Source organism: Camarhynchus parvulus, chromosome 1A (assembly GCF_901933205.1).
Source record: "Camarhynchus parvulus chromosome 1A, STF_HiC, whole genome shotgun sequence".
NCBI lineage: Eukaryota > Metazoa > Chordata > Aves > Passeriformes > Thraupidae > Camarhynchus > Camarhynchus parvulus.
The window spans coordinates 5,808,315-5,829,306 of NC_044586.1; the positions used below are offsets into that span (position 1 = coordinate 5,808,315).

Consider the following 20,992-nt stretch of genomic DNA (forward strand, 5'->3'; position numbering starts at 1 on the left):
TGAGGACCCTCAATCTTAAGTGTCACATCTTCTCCTTTATGGTGTTACTACATTATACCATAATGTCTGCCTCAATCTTGGATTTTTATTTGTGTAAAAAACAAGCGACAAGGGAACCACTGAAGACAATATAAAAGTAGCAGAAGTTCTACTCCAGAATTAGAATAGATTTCTGCATACTCTCTCACTCAGATCTAAAAACATACCAAGGAAAAAACATACCAAAATAAAAGGGCAACACAAATGAACATAGTAGGAAAAGTATTTGTGCCCAGTGCAGACTTTCCAGGGAAAAGGAATACACATGATGAGCAAATCAACACAAGCTAGAAATAAAACTGGGAACAAGGATGTGGGGTCTTTTCAGTCTGGAACTCTCACATGCAACATTCTGTAACAGTTAAAAAAGTCTTACCTGCAAAATCTGCAATCAAAGTCTCACAGAACACACAAAGCAATTTCACATAGTGGCTTCAATTATTCTAATCCCTTCTTCAAACTAAACCAGCAGCTTGATCCCTGGTAACTTCATATACACATACACACACCACCTTCTCGAGCAAGATTAAATGCTTATTTTCAAGAGGTAGTCTTGTTCTGAGGATGTTACTTTCAGTCACAAAAATTACTAACCCATTATTCTGCTTAACTGCAGCCAAGATTAAATAAAAACTTTAAAGTCAAAGACGCTCTTGCACTTTCATCTTGCAAAAAAAAAAAAGCCCCTGAACTCCTCCCATGCAGAATCTGTATCCTATGCAAAACAAAACATACATGGAAGATGGCCTGGCAGATTTCCTCTCACCTTTCACCAGACACACAAAACCAAGTAACCCCATGCATTTGCAGTGCTGTGAGGTGTGGCTTACCGCTGCAGGTGGCTGATAACCTCCATGCTGCTGGGACTGCACTTGGCCAACTGAAGCTGGGTATCCCTGGACTCCAGTGCTTGAGACTGACTGCTCATGCTGGGAACCAAAGGACACAGCCTGCTGACTGCCCACAGATTCAGTGTACACAGATGACCCCTGGCCACTGTCAACTGTTCCATCAGCTGCAAAAGTTAAGGAAAAAAATCTGCATTTCGAGAACTGTAGTCTGGATTAAAAATTTCAAAGATTCTATAACTGATCAAATATTAAACTGATTTTTGTGCCATGTCACGTAGACCTCTATTATTATTTCACCTCTTGTAATATTTCAGCTGATTTTAAAATCTTTTTTTCCTCCATTATGCCTTCCCCTAAAACCCTGAAAAAATTACTAATTTCAGGAGTTCTTTGGGAACACATTTAAGAATAAACTGTATTTCCTACAAAAGGCTAGACTAGAAACAGAAACCTAAATTCCACATTATTATGAATGCTCTTTCAAGATCTATTTATCATTATTTTTATTTAACTTTATGCAGACACTTAAAACAGTTGTATTGTGCTGGCTGGCAGATGCACCATGTAGGCACAGTAGTGAACTAGGCATAATAGCCAATTTAAAATCCTGGTTATCTAATGAGCAGACAGTAATTTGCTTTTTAACTTCATCATTCTAATACAGAAGCTGTCACCTTCCATCATGATTCAAATACTGATTCAAATGCTGGGATGGCAGAAGAAAAGATAGGATTATAAATTCATCTTTTCAGGTACAGTATGTAAAACAGAAAATCAAGACTTTTCAGAAAAGAAATTATGAGCTGAACTACTTGTAGATTAATCTCATTTCCACTTTAAAAGTAAGTTAACAAGGATTCAAACACGTGATTGTAATAGCCTGATCTGCACTGGTGCAGGAGCATACAGCCTTCTGCAGGGCCAGAATGTACTGTCCCTGTAGGAAGGCAGCAAAACCAAGGGCAGGTGCTAATGCTTTAGGTGCCCCAGTTCATTCACTATATTGCCTTTTAACAAAGAGAAACCATTTTGTGCTAAGACACTGGGCTGTGAATTGTGCCAAGGCTTGGCTCAGCTAAGCCACAGCAATGCATCTTATGTTGCTGTGCTTTCTAGTGGCCTACTGCAATGGCAGACAGCATAATCTTAGGGCATTTACTGCTATACTCACCAAAAACGTAAAACTAATGGGAGGAACTGTGTAAGTGCAAGAGTTCCTAAAGAAACTGACTGAGGCACTTACAAAGAACAGATATACTGGGTTGCTGGAACTGCAGCTGTTGGTGTTGATCAGCTTCTGGCTCCTCAGGCTCCACTTGGGTAGAAACCGACGCTGAAGCAGTAGGGACAGGAGTAGTACCAGTGACAGACTGGGGATGCTTTGACCCTGCATGGGAAGCACTTGATGGCTGCTGCTGCTCCAGCTGCTGCTTCTGACTACCTTCTTCCTGAAGGATGTTCTCCTGTTCTTCTTGCACCGACTGGCGGCTGCTTTCGCTTGCGCTTAATCAAAGATACCCTGTCCTTGATAGCCTTCGCCATTGTCTTGTGATCCCCTTCACAGACATAGCCAGACTCCACCTGAGGGAGGATACATTCACACAATTCACACTGCCACAGACAGCCCCTGCCCCAGTGCTACAACAAAGCTCTTTCTGGCACTACTCATCTACACACTTGTGAACTCCTTTACTTCTAGACAGGAACAGCAAAAGCTGACAGACCACATTCCACTGGCACAGAACAGCACTACTTCCAGAGCCTTGTCAGACCACCAGCACTTACCATTTCCTGTGCCACATCCTCTGGGACATCTCTTTCCAAATCAAATGAAAACTCTATTGCCTCATTATCTTTATATTTGCCCTTGAGTTTTTTGATGTCTTCAATTCGGAGCCAGAGTTTAATGGCAATTTTTTCTCCATCATCTTCCTCTGCAAGTTCTACCCGTACTCCAGTCTCTTCTTGGAAGAAAGCATGATTCAAAAGGTCCTTAATAGCATATCTAGATATTGGGAAAGAAAGTAGAAAGCACATTCAGCTATCAGGATTTCATAAAACATTATGGAATAACCTTGCCAGATGCTCCCCTGATTTATTCTCTAAGTTTTATGCTGTTTTGAACCACCTTATGTGCATTCTGTTGGGTGTAATTAGAAGCTTTGTCCTGAAGGTACAAAAGAGATTTACAAACACATCATTAACAATTGTACCTAACAGCTTAAATGAAATCTCAAAAAATAAGTGATGTGCAACAACAAAATTAACTTCAAAGGAGAAAAAAATACTAAATTGCTTAAAAACAAGAAAAAGAACTGAAACTAAAAATACACAGCAACACCACCAGATGTAAAACTTCAAGAGTTAATAAAATTGGATGAATAAACATCCATGAACAAAACCAGAACAGAACAGAATAGAGGGCAACTAAAGGGTGGACAAAGCTGAAACATTCAGTAAGAAACAACCATGTAAAAGCAGAAAACAAAACAATTCCACAAATAAGCCATCAGCACAGTTACAGATTTCCTATAATGGTGTAAGTTAACCACCTGAAGTAGAAGCTATCTTGCAGAAAATATGGATAAAAATGAGCAGCAAGAATTTAAAACTTGGGAGTCCTCAAAATGATCAATCGCACCAAAAGAATCAAAAGGACAAAAAATCCCAAAGGATTACAGAACAACCAACCAATCCAAATACCTGGAAATCCAGAAGGACTGTCCTCCCCTATTCTGCTGATTAGGTCAAAGTTTTAATAAAAGCAATAGAATTTCTGAATAAACTGACATGGATGGTAACTATGGCATTTGCACTTTTCCTGACACTGTTAATCCTCTTAAACAATCACTGAATAGGAATCTACCAAAGATCAGAAGCTGCAGAAGTAATACTGGCTCCCCAACTTTCACCAGAACAACAAGGAACTAACTTGGAGGATTTGGTATCATCAAAAGGACAGAAAGGCCTCAGACAGCAGCTGGTACCTCTGCAAAGCAAGTACTTACCTTTCACCTTTGTTTTGCCGAATGCATCCCTCGATAATCTCCTTCACTTCAGGGATTGCTACTTTATCAAAGCTGGCTGGCTTGACACCCTGAAACACACAAGTAGCAACTGAGAAACTGCAAGGCCCATTTGATTTAAGTTTTGATTGTGTTGACAAACTATTTTTACTCTCTAGATAACTGACCTAAGTATCTAGTGCAAATTAAGGTAAAGTCTGATCCCAGTACTACTGCTCATTTGTTAGTGACTTTTGCAAAAGCCCACAAACCCCCTTTCCATTTCCCAGCTACATTTCTGTAACAGAGGGCATTGGCACTTGGGTGCTCAAGTCATGATAGCAACTTCATATGAAGTATGCAAGGAAACTTTTTAGTTTCCATGGAAGTTGTACAGGTTGGAGGAAAATACACAGACTGGACTGAGAATGGAAGGAAATGGTCCCTATGTAACACTAATGCCAGAAACCACAGGATTCATTTAACAGTCTTCAAAGCATCCTGTTGCTTCCCAAAATGTTTCCAACCTGCCATTATATGAAGTAATTTTTTTACAGGAAAAACATTAGGCCAGGATGATCTGACTGGATCATTAAATAACTTGTCCAATGTTTAAAAAAAAAACAAAACCAAAAAACAAAACCCAAAAACCTTCCAGCATCTCAGCGCTCCCCCAAAGCCCTACAATACCCAAACCACACTCCTACGTCACTGCTGGTGTGAGTTCAGGGAAATGAGTTTACAATACAGGCTGTACAAAAGCCCTTCCACAATACACAGCAATCCTTTTTCCAATACACTCTAAACTACAGGGGGAAAGGAAAACAAAACCTAAATAAGATTAACCACCCAAAGCTGTAAAACATGCCATGAGATGTGACCATCTGGGAATTCTGAAAAACATTTCAGGCAGAGAGCCAAGCTTCATCACTTAATCACAGCCAAAAGTGGTATTTTGGGGCCAATGGTCCACAACAAAATCTGGCACCCAATTTTAATTGATTCAGCCTTTAGTTTCAAACTCTGTATTTAAAACAGCAGAATGAGAGAGAGGATGAAGACATGCTGTTCAAATGTTTGAACAGAGTTGGTGTTTTAAAGCTAAACAATCCTGAAATTATACACCTGATACATCTGACCCTGTGTCACTGCTGAATGACAACTAAACACAAAGTGAAAACCACAGCTCTGAAGTACAGAAATAAATCAAGTAGCAGTACAAGCATTGTGATTCATGCCCTAAACAGAAACTTCTCCCAATATCCTACAAAATACTGGCTACATCAAGACACGATCCTTCCCTGTTCCTCTACTGTGAGCAGGAAACAAGCCTTGAAACAGAAAAGTTTGAGTCTAAACCCCAGTCTTTGCACCTACTGATCCTGTACTCAAGAGTTCTTACAAGAAAAAAAAAGCCAACACAGAAACCCCATGCTGTAGAAAGAAAACAATTTATTTGATAAAAACCAGTATGCTCTTATAACAGGAAGGTTATCTATTTCTTTGGTCTAAAATTTGCCCTTGTGAAACTCTAGCAATTGAAATTCACAGAACTGCAGACTATACTGTGACTAGAATAAACACTGAAACACAGCCTGCCAATGAATTAGCTGAATACTTTTAGAAACCTTGCTGACTATTAAGCCTTAAGAAAATCAATGCCCCAGGTGATAAAAGATCAGACCCAAGTTTGGATGGGTAAGTTTCAGACTGTAACCAGGCCTTATACAAACCTCCAGCTTCCAAGCAGGATGCAGAGCTCTCCACCCTAAAGGGATTTATAAAACTCTGCTCATATAGTTGACTTATCAAAGGTGCCACCTTTCATTATGACCACACTTAGAATGGTCCCAGAAGTTCAGGTTTATATATGGAATATGGATATTTCTATATATAATTAAGAATAGATATTTCTATCTATAATTAAATGCCCTCCTGTATAACATATATAACCTATGCAATAATTATTCAACTCCTTATTGCATATATTCCCATCTAAATTTGCCTATTTTAACACATGTAAGTCTTTGAAATAGCTCAAGCCTCAGACATAGCAGCCTGCACTGACATTCATTTACACTGTGGCAGCAGAAGGATGATGTCAGATCTGTGACAATCTCATTTCAGAAAACTAAAAGCTAACATGAGGAAGACAACTGGTACAGAAAAATATCAGCATAACAAAGCCAGGATTTGATTTTTCTTGTTAATTATTGTACCACATGCTCTGTTCTTGCACAGAGCCTGAAAAGTTAAAGCTAAGGATAGATTTTAAAATCAGAAATTCAGTCTGCTACCCTGCATTTCTCACAGCTGAAAGAAATTAAACACTTGTCCAAAAATCTTCAGGCCCTTCCATGAGGACCATTTTACAATATTCCATTCTATGAATTACAAAGAATTCATAGAGTACAGTTAAAAAGTGAAGCTCCTGCCAGCTTCCTTCAGCACAGCTTCCATGTTCCAACTGCTCCTCAGAAAATCTGGGAGAACATCACACTAGGGCCTGGGATTCTGTGCTCAGGCAGCTCCCTATTTCTCACTTTGCTCCAGAGTCCATGAGAAGGGCTGCCTAAGCCTCCTCCTCTCCAGCTCTGCACAAGCACTCCCCAAACAATGAACTTTTTCAAATCCTTTTGTTCCCTCCTGCAAGCGCCAATGGAAGTGTTAAACTATTTTATACAACAAGACAGAGGTACTATAAATAATTAAAATTCAATAAATCAGTGAAATCTTTTCTAACCAAGAGCTGCCTATGCAGCTTAATCTACCATCACACAGAAACCCAAGGGAGGCCAGGCCCTGAAGTTCACATAACCTTGATGTGTTCTCAAGACTGCATGAGCTGGGCAGCCAAGCATACCTTCAGCAGTTTCTGAACCCAAAGGCACTCAAGGAAATACAGTGTTTCCTGGTTTTACCACACTAAAAATGGTCACATTCCTGTGTGCTGCTCCTGGTCCCCTTAGAACAACCACGGGACAACTCAAATCCTAACCTACTAGTCCTGTTTCCCAGGGGCAGTTCATTAAGAACTAAACAGCCAAATCCAACGAGCATTATTTACAAGTTTGCTAAAGAAACAGCAGGAAGAGCCCTTGCAAAAGAAAAAAAAAGTAGACAGGTGTAACAGGCACAAATGAAAAATCAACATTTTGTCAAGCTACTGTTCTAAAATTGCACAAGCTGACTGTGCTACTGAAAGCAAGTGTCCTTTCTCCATTTCTCAGTCCCACACCAGTGTAATTTCCTTTATTTTGCCAGCAAACACATTAATACAGTTGCATAATGAACCAAATCACAGCATGTATCAGACTTGAAACAAATCCAACCAAAAAAGGCAGCAGCAGCTTCCAGTGAGCTGAAGTTTCCTACACTGCTGCTTGAGCTCTCGGGCTTACAGACGGACACTCAGGGCAGAACTGCTTGTTTTGAAGAAAGCACCAATTTAAAATAAAAATCACTGAACACTTGGATTTTGAGAATACCTCTAAAATATGGATGCTTATGTAGGTAGCCACAGATACAAAACTAAAAATTCACAGTTTGCATTTTAAGCATAAGAAAGATTTAATATTTCGCATCTTAGATGTGATAAAGTTTGTGATTTAATCAGATTTTAACCAGGTGAAAAAACATTTTCCAAAATTCAACATATACAGTTATTTGATGAACTAAAAGCAAGATAGGTATTCCTACAAAACACTAAATTTACAGGAAACTTTTAAACCCCAAAGTATAAGCTATACAGAATTCTTCCACAATTTTTTGCCTAAAAATACAGAATATTTTGCATTAATTAGATCACCAGATTACTGAGTCAGTAGTTTAACATCTTGTTCTAACGCAAGAAATACTGAAAACATCATTTACTTCATTAGAGAAGGTACAATCAATGCTGTGGAACTTCTACAACAAATCAAAATGAAGGCAGATGAAGTGTTACATATCCTCAGACCTTCTAAATTTAATAAAAAATGCTTAGATTTGGAACAAAACCATAGGTGGAAAATAGCAGAATCAATTAATGTTCCAGCCTTGATGATCAGGATTTTAATTTACGTTTTAAAAAACTACAGGGGAAAAAGTAAAGTCAAATTTAAAAGCTAAAGAACCAAGCTAAGCAAATGTAAAACAGTTCAAAAGGTTTGTAGAGAACTCTGATTCACTTCCAAAATACTTTTCTGTGGCTACACACACTTGACAGAGCTGAAATTCTTACTTACCTCCTTAGCACAATCCTTGTGAGAGCAGCAACAGTGGGAATTAACAATTACAAAAATGGGACAGATCTCTCTTTTTGTGAAATCCATCAGGAAAAGAGAGCCACACACACCAGAGCTAGCAAGGTGCTATTTTCCGATGGGATTCCACTGGGCTGTGGACTTAACGCACAGCAGAAGGAAAGCAGACATCAAGGTTAGAAGGGAGCATTGTTTTCTCTTTGACATCTCTTGTTATTTTCCAAGTCCAGTACATGAGGCTGCAGAGATTTGAGCTCAATATCTGCTTTTGTCACTCTACTACTGATTAGAAAGAATCAATATAAGCAAGAGGTAAGCAGGTCCCTTTCTGCCTGCCCAGCCAGCTGTGAGAGGAGGAAGAAGTGACAGCAGAGGGATCCTTTACTTCCTGCCTGTCCCCACCCACCCACTTGGCTGCTCTGCCTACTCTCCACCCAGGTTTTCTGCAAGAGTTTAAGGCTGTGAGTGTGATCATCATGCAGTTCCCTCCTGCTGCTGCAGAAGTTCCTCTTTGACCAGGGCAAGTAAGTTGGTCAGTGTGTTGTGCAAGGGAATGAAGGCAGCTGCTGTTTCTTCTCTCCCTTCCATGGAGCTACAAGCAGCACACACAGCTGACTGCCATTCAGCCTAACTAAACACAAGTCAGCACTACAACAGTATAATGCATTGTGCTACCCGTGGCAACACCATCTAATTTCCTTTCCTTTTTTCCTTAATGCAAGGGCACAGAGATTTGAAAGCGATTTTTAAACACCTTCAAACAACATCCAGGTGTTTAATGTGCCCTAAAACACCTAGACAACGTTAGAAAGCTGCACTGTTGCTTGGTTTACACCACATGCTCACAAACAATCCAGAGTTGCATTTTCTAGTATCTCTCACTAGACTCAACCAGTTCTTTTTTTTTTTCTTTCTGATACCTAGTTCCAAGCAACCATTGTAAAAACCAGTTTATTAATCAAATGAGCTGGCCATAGCTTCAGGGTTTGGGTTTTTTTATTGTAAGGACATAAGGAGCAATGCTAAGAAAGATCACATATACCATTTTAAAGATGAACTTAGCAAACAAACTTTGACAAACTAGTGCAATTTAGGATTATCAAGATCACTTTTCACCCTAAAATAAAATACTCAGTTCTTCAAGTATACCACAATTATACCAGTGGTGTTTTTATACTATACACCATCAGAGTTGCAAAAGCAACATTCCATACATTTAATTAAGGCTACACTTTTCTGGGGTACACAGCATGACCTGCAAAGAACATTCAACATTTCAGCTTTTGACAAGTCAAGTCTACCTGTCCCAGCAGAACCATAACTCTGGCTTGGCTCTTTTCAAAGATGCTGTAATTCTAAAAGGCTGGAAAGAATTCTACAGTAATTGATTGATCTTCTCAAACAAAATGTTCTAACATTGCAGCCCAGAAGGTAATAGCACCAGCAGCAAAGTCAAATCACACAAACAAAGTAATTAAAGTGTCTATATTTCCTTTCTACTAAGCTGTTACCATTCTAGCTTGAGCCAGTCCCAGGCTGCCACAAACCATTAATTCAGGAATTTAGAGAAAGTATGATTGCAGTGGAAAAAAAAGATCCAACCTCTTTCCCCCAGTCCCAAAGAAGCCCTCAGGCTATGGTATATATAGCATTTAAATTGGTTTACCCCGTGATCTCCTAAATTTCACTACCTGCAATTAGTTACTTACCCAGCCCTCAAAACCTGCATGCTTAACCATTTCACCACCTCTAACCATTCATCTTAATCCTGCTGCCTGTTCTGGGAACAATCTTTCAGAGTAAGTTCTTTCCTTATTTCACATAGAATATACCTGAAAGTGTTTGAAAATTCTCACCCCAGATGAACTGAATACATAGTACGAAAAGAAAGACTTCAGCTTAACATTTACTTAGCTCAAGAGACACATGGTTTGCCTACAGAGGATTGATTTTCTTGTTCTGGTTAAAAAGCAAACTAGAGTAATTTTTTTAAAGAAATACAAATGGAACATATTAAACAGAAGTAAAAATTTAGTTTCACTGATGTCAGTATTTTCATAGCAATTAATTCTGGACAATTGATAATTCTGCCAAGAATTTAACTGGTAAATCCTGCAGAATAAACTCTGTACCAGATCAGTATCCTAGCAGAGTAAACAGCATTACTGCAATGCAAGCAGTGGGAGCAGATGAAAGCTTTAGTGAGCCAGAGCCAGCTCATAAGGCACTGTTCAGGCCAGGACAGGCCTTGCCCTCTTCCCTTCTGATCAAAAACAACAACTGCATATTTTGAACCCAACAACCTTTTGAAGTTGACAGATCTACCATCATCCACATAAAAATTTCCCATCTCATCTATCTGAGAGCTCTATGCCACTGCAACACCTTAAGCAACTGGCCTCGACCCTCTGCAGTGCAGGTGTGTAAGTTATTTAAGTCTTATGATCCTTTACTTTTTCCACACCAACAGGTAAGCATGTGTGCACTGAGTTCAGAATCACACTGCAAAGACAATGGCAATGCTGTAGAATTTATACAGGCCTGCTTGCTGCAATTTAGATACTCTTCCTCTTGAATTTACCACCTAACTTCAAAAACATTTTGAGGCATTAACAAAAAAATTAGAGGTCAATCACACTAACAAATTGACAGATGTACAGAATTAAAGTTGTAAAACATACATGATATCAAAATATCTATGTATCTTGATTGACACACTCAAACTAATTGCTTCTTCCTGAAGTTAAATTTGTATGAGAGAAGTTTTGGTGAAAAGGATAAAAGAGACTCCTCATTCCATGAGCAATCTTTGCTCACTATCACCTTATAAACATATCCTACAGGAGATCAGCAAGCCCAAGAGCTGGAGAACACTGACACTGCCTACTCAATCAACTTCCCTGTCAGTGTCTCAATGCTGTACTTTGATCTACTAAAGCCAGAGACTCTACAGCATTCAAAGCCTTCCAAGACTGCTCTAGTAGGGTACAGTTCTGTTACTTCACTCACACATGCTTAAGTTTGAACAGGAACTAGTCATAACTCTTCTTAGAAATTCCTGGCTGCAAGTCTTTCCAGCACTCTCAAGGAAAAGGCAGGAACTGAAGTCAAAACCCACTGTATTTGTGATGATAATAAAATGCTATGCACTACTGCAGAATATGTACTACTCAGAATATATACTACTATTGCAGAACATAAACTACTCAGAGCTACCCCACTGATAAGTGATCCAGCCCAGCAAAAAAATTATTTTAAGTTTTTACTCAAGACATGGAAGTCCACTGCTCTTCAGAACCACCAGGTAAATAAAGTATTCATTTATTTTAGAAGTCTAAAGAATCTGAAGCTAAGAATATTGTCTGAGTTTTTTAAAAAGTTATTGATCAATTACAACAGCTGCTGTAATTGCAGCAATTCTAATGTGTAGAATAAATTAATCAAGCTCCAGAACAGGAAATTTTGTAACCAGAACAGAGTTTCTTAGTGCACATCTGGCTAACAATTAGCATATTGGCACACAGAACAGTGAAAAGGGCCTTGTTTAGAAACATGCAGTGTGAGGGCAGAGGTTCTTCTGAAACAATAAAGTCTGACTGGACAAGTAAATTGGGTATTACCTCTTTTACTCTTGCACAAAAGCATAAAGGTAAGATCAGTTGCACCTATCCCACATAGTTCTTTAACCTCACCCTTTGAAGCAGAGATGCTGCCTTCAATATGATCACCTCCAGCTAGCTCAATGGCCCTTTGCTTTATTGGGACTTCAGCTTGAAAATGGCTTTCAAAAAAACCAAAACCAGACATGCCTAGACACACATTTCAGTTATATAAATTTAGAAATGCCACAGTGACACAATACTGAAGTGGCTGTCAGAAGTGTCTGTCTTCTATTTTCAGTATGGAAAACATGTTTTTGAAAAATAAAATTGTATTAGTTGCACCCTCTGCTTTAATCTGCTCCCACTCTGGTAGAAAATCATTGTTCTGCACTCATTTCTAAGTTCATGTACAGTAACTCAAAAGCCAGAGATTAGTTCCACTGGACTTCAAACTGAATTTAAATAATGATGTAACATGGGCCATAAAACCCATCTGGTACCAGAACTAGCCTTTAGAAAGGATCATCTACTTAAAAGGCCTAAGGTAATGCTGCACACACCAAAAATAGTGCACAATTCCAACAATGCACCAAAAGTCACCGTGCCTTTTATTTTCAGACTTATTGTAATAGGAGCGAAGACTTTCCTGGAGTTATCCCATTCCTACCCCTAGCAACTACAGCAGTACAGCTGGCAGGACAAGAAATAGCAGCCTATGCATTCTTAGTGTCAGTATTTTTAACCAGTGGCACTCTATGACAAATAGCATTGAACCATCAGTCTCCCCACAGGAATGTTTCAGTGATTCACCAATCACAGAATTATAATGGTTCTCATCCCACTGCAGAGCCAGGCATCTTAAAAACACTTATCACCTCCTTGTTCATAAGAGCCACCTTCCCATCTCTTGTTAAATTAACCTCAGTTAACGTAAGAACTAAATGGATGTCAGTACAGGATAGACTATTAAATACTAGGATCATAGCTTTAAGAGATCTGATCCTTAAAAGATACTTTTTAAACTTTCTGAATTTTAAAGATGCATTGTTTCACTCACATTCTCTGAACTTAGGTTTCTAAAAATACATCTAGAAGCTCTGCATTACTACTGCATTTCAGAAATTAAATTACACTTGATTTTATGCAGCTCAAACAATGTTCACAATCCTCCACTCCTTTCAATTCCTGATGATCTTAAAACCATATCCTGTTCAAAACTGCCAAAAGACACAACCGAGGCTCATCAGTGAGCAATGGAAGAAAGAAATAGCTCCCTTTACTTCAAACCAAGTCTGTTTCACATCAATATTGACAAAAAAAAAAAGCTATGATCTTAAAGCTTTTGATGCTGAACAGTGAGCTACTTTTAGAAAATAATTCAGTTGAATAAGTCTTTTCCCTTCCAAACTCAGGCATCACCTGACTTTGCTGCGCAAACAACACAGAATCACACACTGGGTCAGGCTGGAAGGGACCACAGTGGGTCATCTGCTCCCACCTCCCTGCTCAAGCAGGGCCATGCAGGGCCATCCCAGAGCACAGGCTTGCCTCCAGAGGGTTCTGAAATATCCCCAGTGAGGGAGACTCCACACCCTCTCTGGACAATCTGTTCCAGGGCTTGGTCACCAGCACAGGAAAGAAGTTCTTCCTCATGTTCAAGTGAAACTTCTGTGCATCAGTGTCTGCCCATGGCCTCTTGTCCTATTGCCTGGCATCACCAAAAACCTGCCTCCATCCTCTGACACCCTCCCTTCAGATCCTCAGACATTGATAAGGTCCTCTCAGTCTTGTCAAGGCTGAACAGGTCCAGCACCCTGAGCCAGTCCTGAGGACAAAGATGTTCCAGTTCCTTCATCAATTTGTTGCCTGACTGACAGGCTCAAGCTGATCACTGCTTTTCCTTACTTGGATCATTGTAACTTGTTAGAGAAGACTCCTAAAGTAACATGCAAGACTGCTTAAGATATTAATGCTTCAAATCCTCGAATTCCCACCTTCCACTTCTAAGGCTCTATGTTTCAGAATTGATGAGTCAGCGACTGAATCCCCACACAGGAAGATTCTGCACTCTTAAAGCTGTTACAGCATAATGCTTGTGACTGAGGTGAACAGCTACAAGAGGCAAGTGCTAGAAGTTTAAGCATTCTTTAGTTCAGTCAGTGTGAGGCAAAAGAATTGCACATGATATGCAATTTTCTTTTACATTTCATACTTTACTGCCCGAAGTTTCTTCTTTGAAAGAATACAAGAGTTCACCCTTTCTTCCAATTAATGTTTCCTGGGCTTGGTTGAAGGTTTGCAGCCTTTCAATACCTGCTTTCACAAAATATCTCCTTCTCTGTTGGAGGGTTTCTTCCCCTACTTCTCCACTGACTTTTTTTCCAATGCTTTTTTCACTAGAAAGGTTGATAGGAAAGATCTCCATATCTATTTAAACCAGGTCAAGAAACCAAGTCATGCTAGGTAAAGAAAACAGTTTTATTCATGCCTAAAAAATGCCAGATATTGCTTCCAGGAAGTAGAAGAAGAAATTAATCATCACTCATTAAGTACTACAAGTAAAATTAATCATATGTCTAAAGGTTTAGTACTTTTAATTTGCTACTTGAGATCCCTCAAGGAAGAAGAAGAAAATAAGAGCTGCAACGCTTTGTCCACTGCACCTCTAGTGAAAATGAAGCAGTTGACTGGTCTAGACACCTATGACACCTAACTTTCAGGACACTAAAGAGAAGATTCATTTTACCTCAACTGACCAAACCACAGCACTTTGTAGCTGCCTTGTTTCCAACAAAGAGAATGACCTTCACCCTAACCAGTGAATTCCAGTTCCCACCAGTTAGGGAGATTAAGGAGTTTTAAACCAGTTAGACACTGCCTGGTCAGGTTACTCATTATGTGCCTTGTTCCCTTAGGCCCTTTTTTAAGCTCTGGAGAACAGAGAAGAAAAATGTTATGCCTGCTGTGGAACATTTTAGTACTGAACAACCTTTTTTTTTTAAACTCAAAAAATGCAAAATGCTTTTTTTACCCCCCTTCTCATCTTAAGGCCAGCTCAGACAACAGACATTTGTTTAGAGAGAACAGACTGGACTTCTGGTGAAAGGAATGACAAATACAAAACTTCACTTTGTCAAAGTAAGCATGGAGAAAATCAAGTACAGAGCACAAGTCCATCAGGAAAATTTAAAAGGTAAGTTTATATGATGGGAGGGGGAGAAAGAACAAGGGGGTTTTCTGCTCATACTCAGATGATTAGTACATTTGAAACTGAGGATGGTTTTATTAACTTTTTTGCAATGAACATATTTGGATTTTTATGTTAGTGGTATCTATGCAAGAAGGAGAAAAATCTGCATAATAAACATATTGTCTTTTTACTAGTCCTGGGACTAGTCAATCACCTAGCAAATTTAAGCCTTGGGACATCCAAGTAGTAGAAACCTAGATTTTGAGGCAACAGCTTGGGTTTCCACAGTCCCACCAGAGGCTGAGGCAAAGCAGCTGCAGTTACTGCAGTTAGTTATGCCTTCGCTGCACTGATGCCCAAACAGACTAAATTAAGAAATCATACTTAAGATGTTTGTTCTATAAATATCTCTTTTTCCATTTAAATGCACGTGTAGTCCATTTGAAGTATCTCCTGTGACAAAGTGTTTAATTGCAATATGCATGGAACAGGTCAAAGAAAACATACCCATCTCCTGAGAAAAACAAAGTCAGACAGGGAAACCCTCCTGAATTTTACCAAGCTCTTACACTCTTTCTTTTGTTTTTCATGCAAGTAAGTACATGAAAGAATTATATATCTTGATTTCATTTTGCATTGTAACTCTCTGCATTACTTGGATACAGGGCAGAATTGCAAAAAAAAAAAAAAAGAAAGAAAAAAACCCCAAAAAAGCAAAACCACAAAAAAAAGAGGATCCATTCCCTAATCTAGTAGCATTCCACACAGAGAGCTGAGCTTGCACGAGAAGGCAGAGGAGAAAAAATGAACCAAAGGAGAGGAAATCGGTACTTTAACTATAGTACAGCTTGTTATTAATTCATTGCAGGTTTAGATTATTTCTTTTCTGAGGCCAACCAGTCATCAGTAAGTGCTCACTGGATGCATTCAGTCCCAGCTGAGGAGACATACTGCTTAAACCTCAGAGATTTCCCCATCCCACAGGAAGCTAAAAATCCAAAGAGCTGTGAATTTTTAAGCACTGACTACTAATTTATTTGGAACCATTTCCAAAGAACAGCAGAGGATGGCTTTAATAAAGAAAACAGGGTTTTGAGACAAAATTGCAACATTATGATTTAATGAAAACAAAGATAAAGGCTAGATTCCTTTATGCTTGAGTGACAAGCCAAGCAGATGTCTTTCCTTTCTAAAGAAACTGCTAGTGAAAGGGTCTGGACTGAATATGCTAAAGGGTGCAAGTACAAACAGAGGTCAATATCCTGCGTTAAACTGCTGATTTCCTTATCAGAATGGTGAAATAAAGTTTGGCATAACACCTTGAGCCCTAGAGATTCTTCACAGTTGTGTTTTTTAAGCCAGGTATATAGCCAGGTTACTCTGTTAAAAGAATTCTTCTAGATAAAGCAATCCAGAATAACAATTTAACTGCACTTGTGTGTCTTGGGCCAGAGAAAATTCAAGAACTTTATCCTAGGACTGTTTTAAGGAATTACAGGAACTTCCCAGTGAGAGAATGTAGACAGTATAAATGAGCATCTTAGGAACATCAGGCTTATGTAGCAATGCTATTGTCCAAGATGTGAAGAAACAATTTCTGCCTGGGCCAAAAAATATCTCATCTGTGAGAGGAATTTCAGCTTTTAGATCCAAATTCTAGATCTGTGCTTGCCAAGGTGTATTATTTAACAAAAAACTGCTTCCAACCATGAGGAAAGACAGGACTGAGTACTCTGAGCAGTACTGCAAAGCTGCAGTATCTGGGCATCAGATACCATCCTTATCACAAAACATGTCAGGTCAAAACTCAATGCAGCTGAAGGCCCCCTAAAAAAGAGAGCAATGCACAGCCAAAATGGGAGAAAAGAACATAAGCTGTTATTGCCAAGAGGTTCTGAGAGGACACCCTGGACATTTAAAGAGACATTTTACAGCACTCTGTCCTAAGCAATAGCAAGGATTTAGGATAATGGAGCAACTTGGCTTTTTACTAAGCCTAATAGTTCCTGCAAAGAGGGTGAGGGAAATTAATTAATTTAAATACATATGGCCTGCAGTGAGTGGCTGCACATTTTGATCTTATTGCCTTTGGAGTTTCAGTAGTTTTTAAGCTCCAACATGGTATGACCTTTCATGACTTTCACAGCAGACCATTCCCATTGTCCTTTATCTTGCTCTCTGTACGCACCTAGATAAAATAATCCTTTCAATTTAAGGCACAGCAGGACTGTAGCTGCTACCTCAAAACACTCCTAAACATGTCCAGGGAGGTAGCAATGAGGGGGTTGAAATTGAGATGCTAAACACCTTCCACAAAACACACTCACACCTTCCAACATACATTAGAAGAGATGTGCTGGTAACTGCTCAAGTCACTTTGGCAGGAGGGGGTTTTCTGCCTCCACTCTGTTATTGACAGTTCACAGACTGTCCTTTCAATCCTCTCAAGTACTGAATTTGGCAAATGGTTCACCCCACAACTGCACACGTGGTCTAAACTTCTAAAATCTCTAAAATCTTCTAAATATAAAACTACCTGGCTCTTCTTCACATTGGTTCACAGAACTTTCATGGAGTGGTAGAAAGAATGCCAGGAGTATTTAATTTCTCTTTCATAACACAGATCTCTTTCCACATTATAGAACACCAAATCCTCCATTATCAGCTAAGACAGGATTGTGTTTTATTTCCAGATAATGTTGTCTTGCCTTCATTGAAAGCTTTCCTTAAAAATTCTTCACATTTTGTTTCTGGTTGGTTTTGTTTTGAACAGACTGCTTTGCAGCTACACTGAAATGAACAACCCCAAAAATACCAAAGCACACAGACTTTCAAAGCAGACAAATGTACATTTCACTTTCTTTACCTTCCTGTCCTTTGCTACTTCTGAAATAAAACAAGATTTGCTGGATTTTATATCAAACTGTATCTTAAGAGCTCTCAAGCAGTAAATTAAATAGTTGGGGGAAAAAAAAATCAATCTATAAACTTTATTTGTGAACCATCAGTAGAGTAGAAGAGAAGGTGGTGTCGGACAGACCAAAAAATTGCCAGTGTTTCTCATCCACTTAGAATTTCCACTGTCAGCCAATAACAATGGGGAGAAAGGAGCACCACACACAAAAAACAAGTGGTAAGTGAAACCCTGGTAAGTCTCTAGGTAACTTTTGCTGCTGCAAGTCCCTACAAAGCTTTCAGTACTTCAAAGACCTGGGGATTTACAAGCCTGAGGTTGTCTCAACAGCTGATTCTCACCAACATCCCAGTTCCTAGCAGGGTCCTTAAGGAACAGGCAGGACAGTTACATTAGGCAATGTCCATCCAAGTTTTGCTGCTTTGGCTCTGTCCAAGACACACTGATAAACACAGTAAAAGGCACCACTGAGACTGTTCTAGTAAGATACATAGCTTTCTTTCATTGATCCCAACTGCTTCCAGGACAGATTATGCTGTACACAGAGTAAGGACTAGACTTTAGCCTAGTTCTTAAAGTCTATTTAGAAAATTACAGGTAAGTTTGCCAACATACAAAAAAAAATTAAAGCAAAAAACCTCAACTCTGTATGTATATAAATGTATATAAAAAGTTATTCTAGCATCTGTGCAAAACACTGAAGTCACCACTTATGTGACCACTTTTTTTCCTTTCTTCTGTGCCCCTCCAGTATTTCCCTGAAAAAAAGGGATAGTCTTATTTCACTAAGCCTCTCTTCAGACTCCATTGCTTCTGACATGAAGACTCTTCTCCAAATCTAAGTCAGGAATTATATCTGCCTTTTGCAGTGTGAGGCATCAGGAATAAGAGTGTTTTATTTCCCAAAGCTAGGCAAGTTGTTTATTAAATCTGCAACTTCTCTGAGACAACATGCTCAAAAAAAATTACCAGGAAGTCATCTGTTTATGGACAAAGAGGTAAGTCTGGGGTTTTTTTTTCTCCTTTGCACATATGCACAGGTATTCTGAGAAATCCAATGCAAGTTTTCACTTCCCCAAGCAGCCACCTCACTATTCTTTCTGAATGCTTAGGTCACAAGGTTGAACCTGTCTGTTTCACTGTACTGGTACAGTCTTCACAACAGATATCACAGATCAAATCTAGCCACACCCTACTGCTCATTTCTAGCACTGCAGTTCTGCTTCCTGCACTCAGGGCCTGCCTGTTCCCCTCAGTCTGGTCAGATGGGCCAGCTCTAATCTCTTGATTGCCTTCTCAGCCTTATTTGTTTTCTCCCTCAATGCCTCCATCTCCACCACTACACTTGCCCAGTACTTACCAGGGTGGAATAGCTTCCTGCTATTTATCAAGTGTTCCCACTTCATCATTATAAGAAGTGCCCCCAAAACACAGGAGCTAAGGGCCATTCAGAATTCAATAAACTATTAAAATCACTCCAGGCAACTGGCAGGCAGCTAAGCCAGTGCTCAAATCTGTTATCCAGCTTTATTGCAGAGAACAAGGTTACCAGCTCCTCTTCAAGACAGAACTACTTCCACCATCACCCAAGTGGCTTAGAAAATAATCTGTTATTATTCTAGTGCATTCATTTTCTCTAGTTTGGTTTGGGGGTTTGTTTCTTCATATTTTTTTCTTATATACTGACAGAAGAGCATGAACTCAAGGCAGAATTGCTCCCCACTGCCTTCCCCAACAAACCTCTGACATGTACCACTGGGACTGCATCTACTGTATGCAAAGGCTCAGACTGAGCAGGGCCCACTCAGTTAGTAGAGCCTTGGGTGTGAAATAACCAGGTGGCTTTTGCTAAATGCTGCTCCCCATGTTTGAAAGATCTCCCACCCAATGCTTTCAAGGTGTTTCTTAACAGTCCATTGTACCTCTCCACTTTGCCTGCATGGTAGAGGATATGGCGCACCCACTCAATGCCACGTTCCCTAGCTAAGGTATTGATAAGGCTGTTCCTGAAATGAGTCCCATTGTCTGACTCAATCCTCTCAGGGGTACCATGCCTCTTTTCAAGGCCCAGGATGGTGTTACCCTAATAGAAACAAAATTTTGTTTCCATTCATATATTTTACAAGCTTCTGACAGTTGTTCAATGAGTTTGAGCACCCTGTAACTTCGCATTTATCCCAAAATCATCTCTTTTCAGGCTTTTTTCCCCCACACAGCACTGGTGCTACCGAGTTCGACCACCCTGTAACCTCGCACTCATCCCAAAATCATCTCTTTTCAGGCTTTCCCCCCCACAGCACTGGTGCTACCCAGGTGTAGTCCTTTGCTGCTAACAGCAGGAGCTTTAGGCTCAGCAGTGAGGAGGCACTTACACTGGTCACTCGCCGGTAGATCTGCGCGGCATTTTGGCACTCGGAATAAGGATACTCAGACGTGGCCATCTCTAGCATACACATCCCAAAAGCATAAACATCAACGGACTCATCATATTTCTCCTCATACATCTCGGGGGCCATGAACTCTGGGGTACCTTAAATTAAAAGAACGATTCAGACTCTAAATGTCTCAAAGCGAGCAGAGGCTGCTGGCGTTACTCACCGCAGGGGCAAGCTGGGCAAACCTGTGAGACAAGAGAAAGTGGAGGCAAAAAGAAGAGGGAGGAAACCCTTAGTGACTCTGTTGCACCAATGTAATTTGTGAGTCTTCCATTGCAAGGCCTTTATGGAATAATAATGGCAAGTGAAAAGTGATGCAATTCCCTGTTTAGGTATGTTAGTTGATACAAATGTCAGAACAGACTGGATTAGCCTGAAATCAAACAGGAGGGGAGGGGATAAGAAGAGGGAAATACTGTAGACTAGCCATAGGCTGCAAACCAAATACTAAGGAGAGTTAAGGCACTTACCTTTTCTCCCTGTAAGGAAAGAGGCACATTAAACTTTGTTTCATAAATTACCTGACTGCCCTCTGCTGCAAAAGAAGTAGTACTGGTAAGAGCCCATAGCTAGTCTCTGACCTGCTGCTCTCCATCTACTTGCTCAAGTAGAATGGTTCAGGTAAGGCCTTGCAATGAAAAGCTCTGTTGTTACAAACAAAAATCTCCGTGAAGAGGATAAGAGGTAATTTTCTGCAAAGGCCACTCACCAG

At 39.7% G+C, this 20,992-nt stretch overlaps 1 protein-coding gene across 1 annotated transcript in view; it reads right to left on the reverse strand.

The window, feature by feature from the left end:
• The window catches only part of LOC115910495 (serine/threonine-protein kinase WNK1-like), a 99,156-nt gene that overhangs the window by 40,091 nt on the left and 38,073 nt on the right, over nucleotides 1–20,992 (reverse strand). The window contains 6 exon segments of the mRNA XM_030960687.1: nucleotides 870–1,054; nucleotides 2,134–2,377; nucleotides 2,379–2,471; nucleotides 2,676–2,895; nucleotides 3,899–3,987; nucleotides 20,218–20,375. Of these exon segments, the coding sequence (XP_030816547.1) occupies nucleotides 870–1,054; nucleotides 2,134–2,377; nucleotides 2,379–2,471; nucleotides 2,676–2,895; nucleotides 3,899–3,987; nucleotides 20,218–20,375 (989 nt within the window).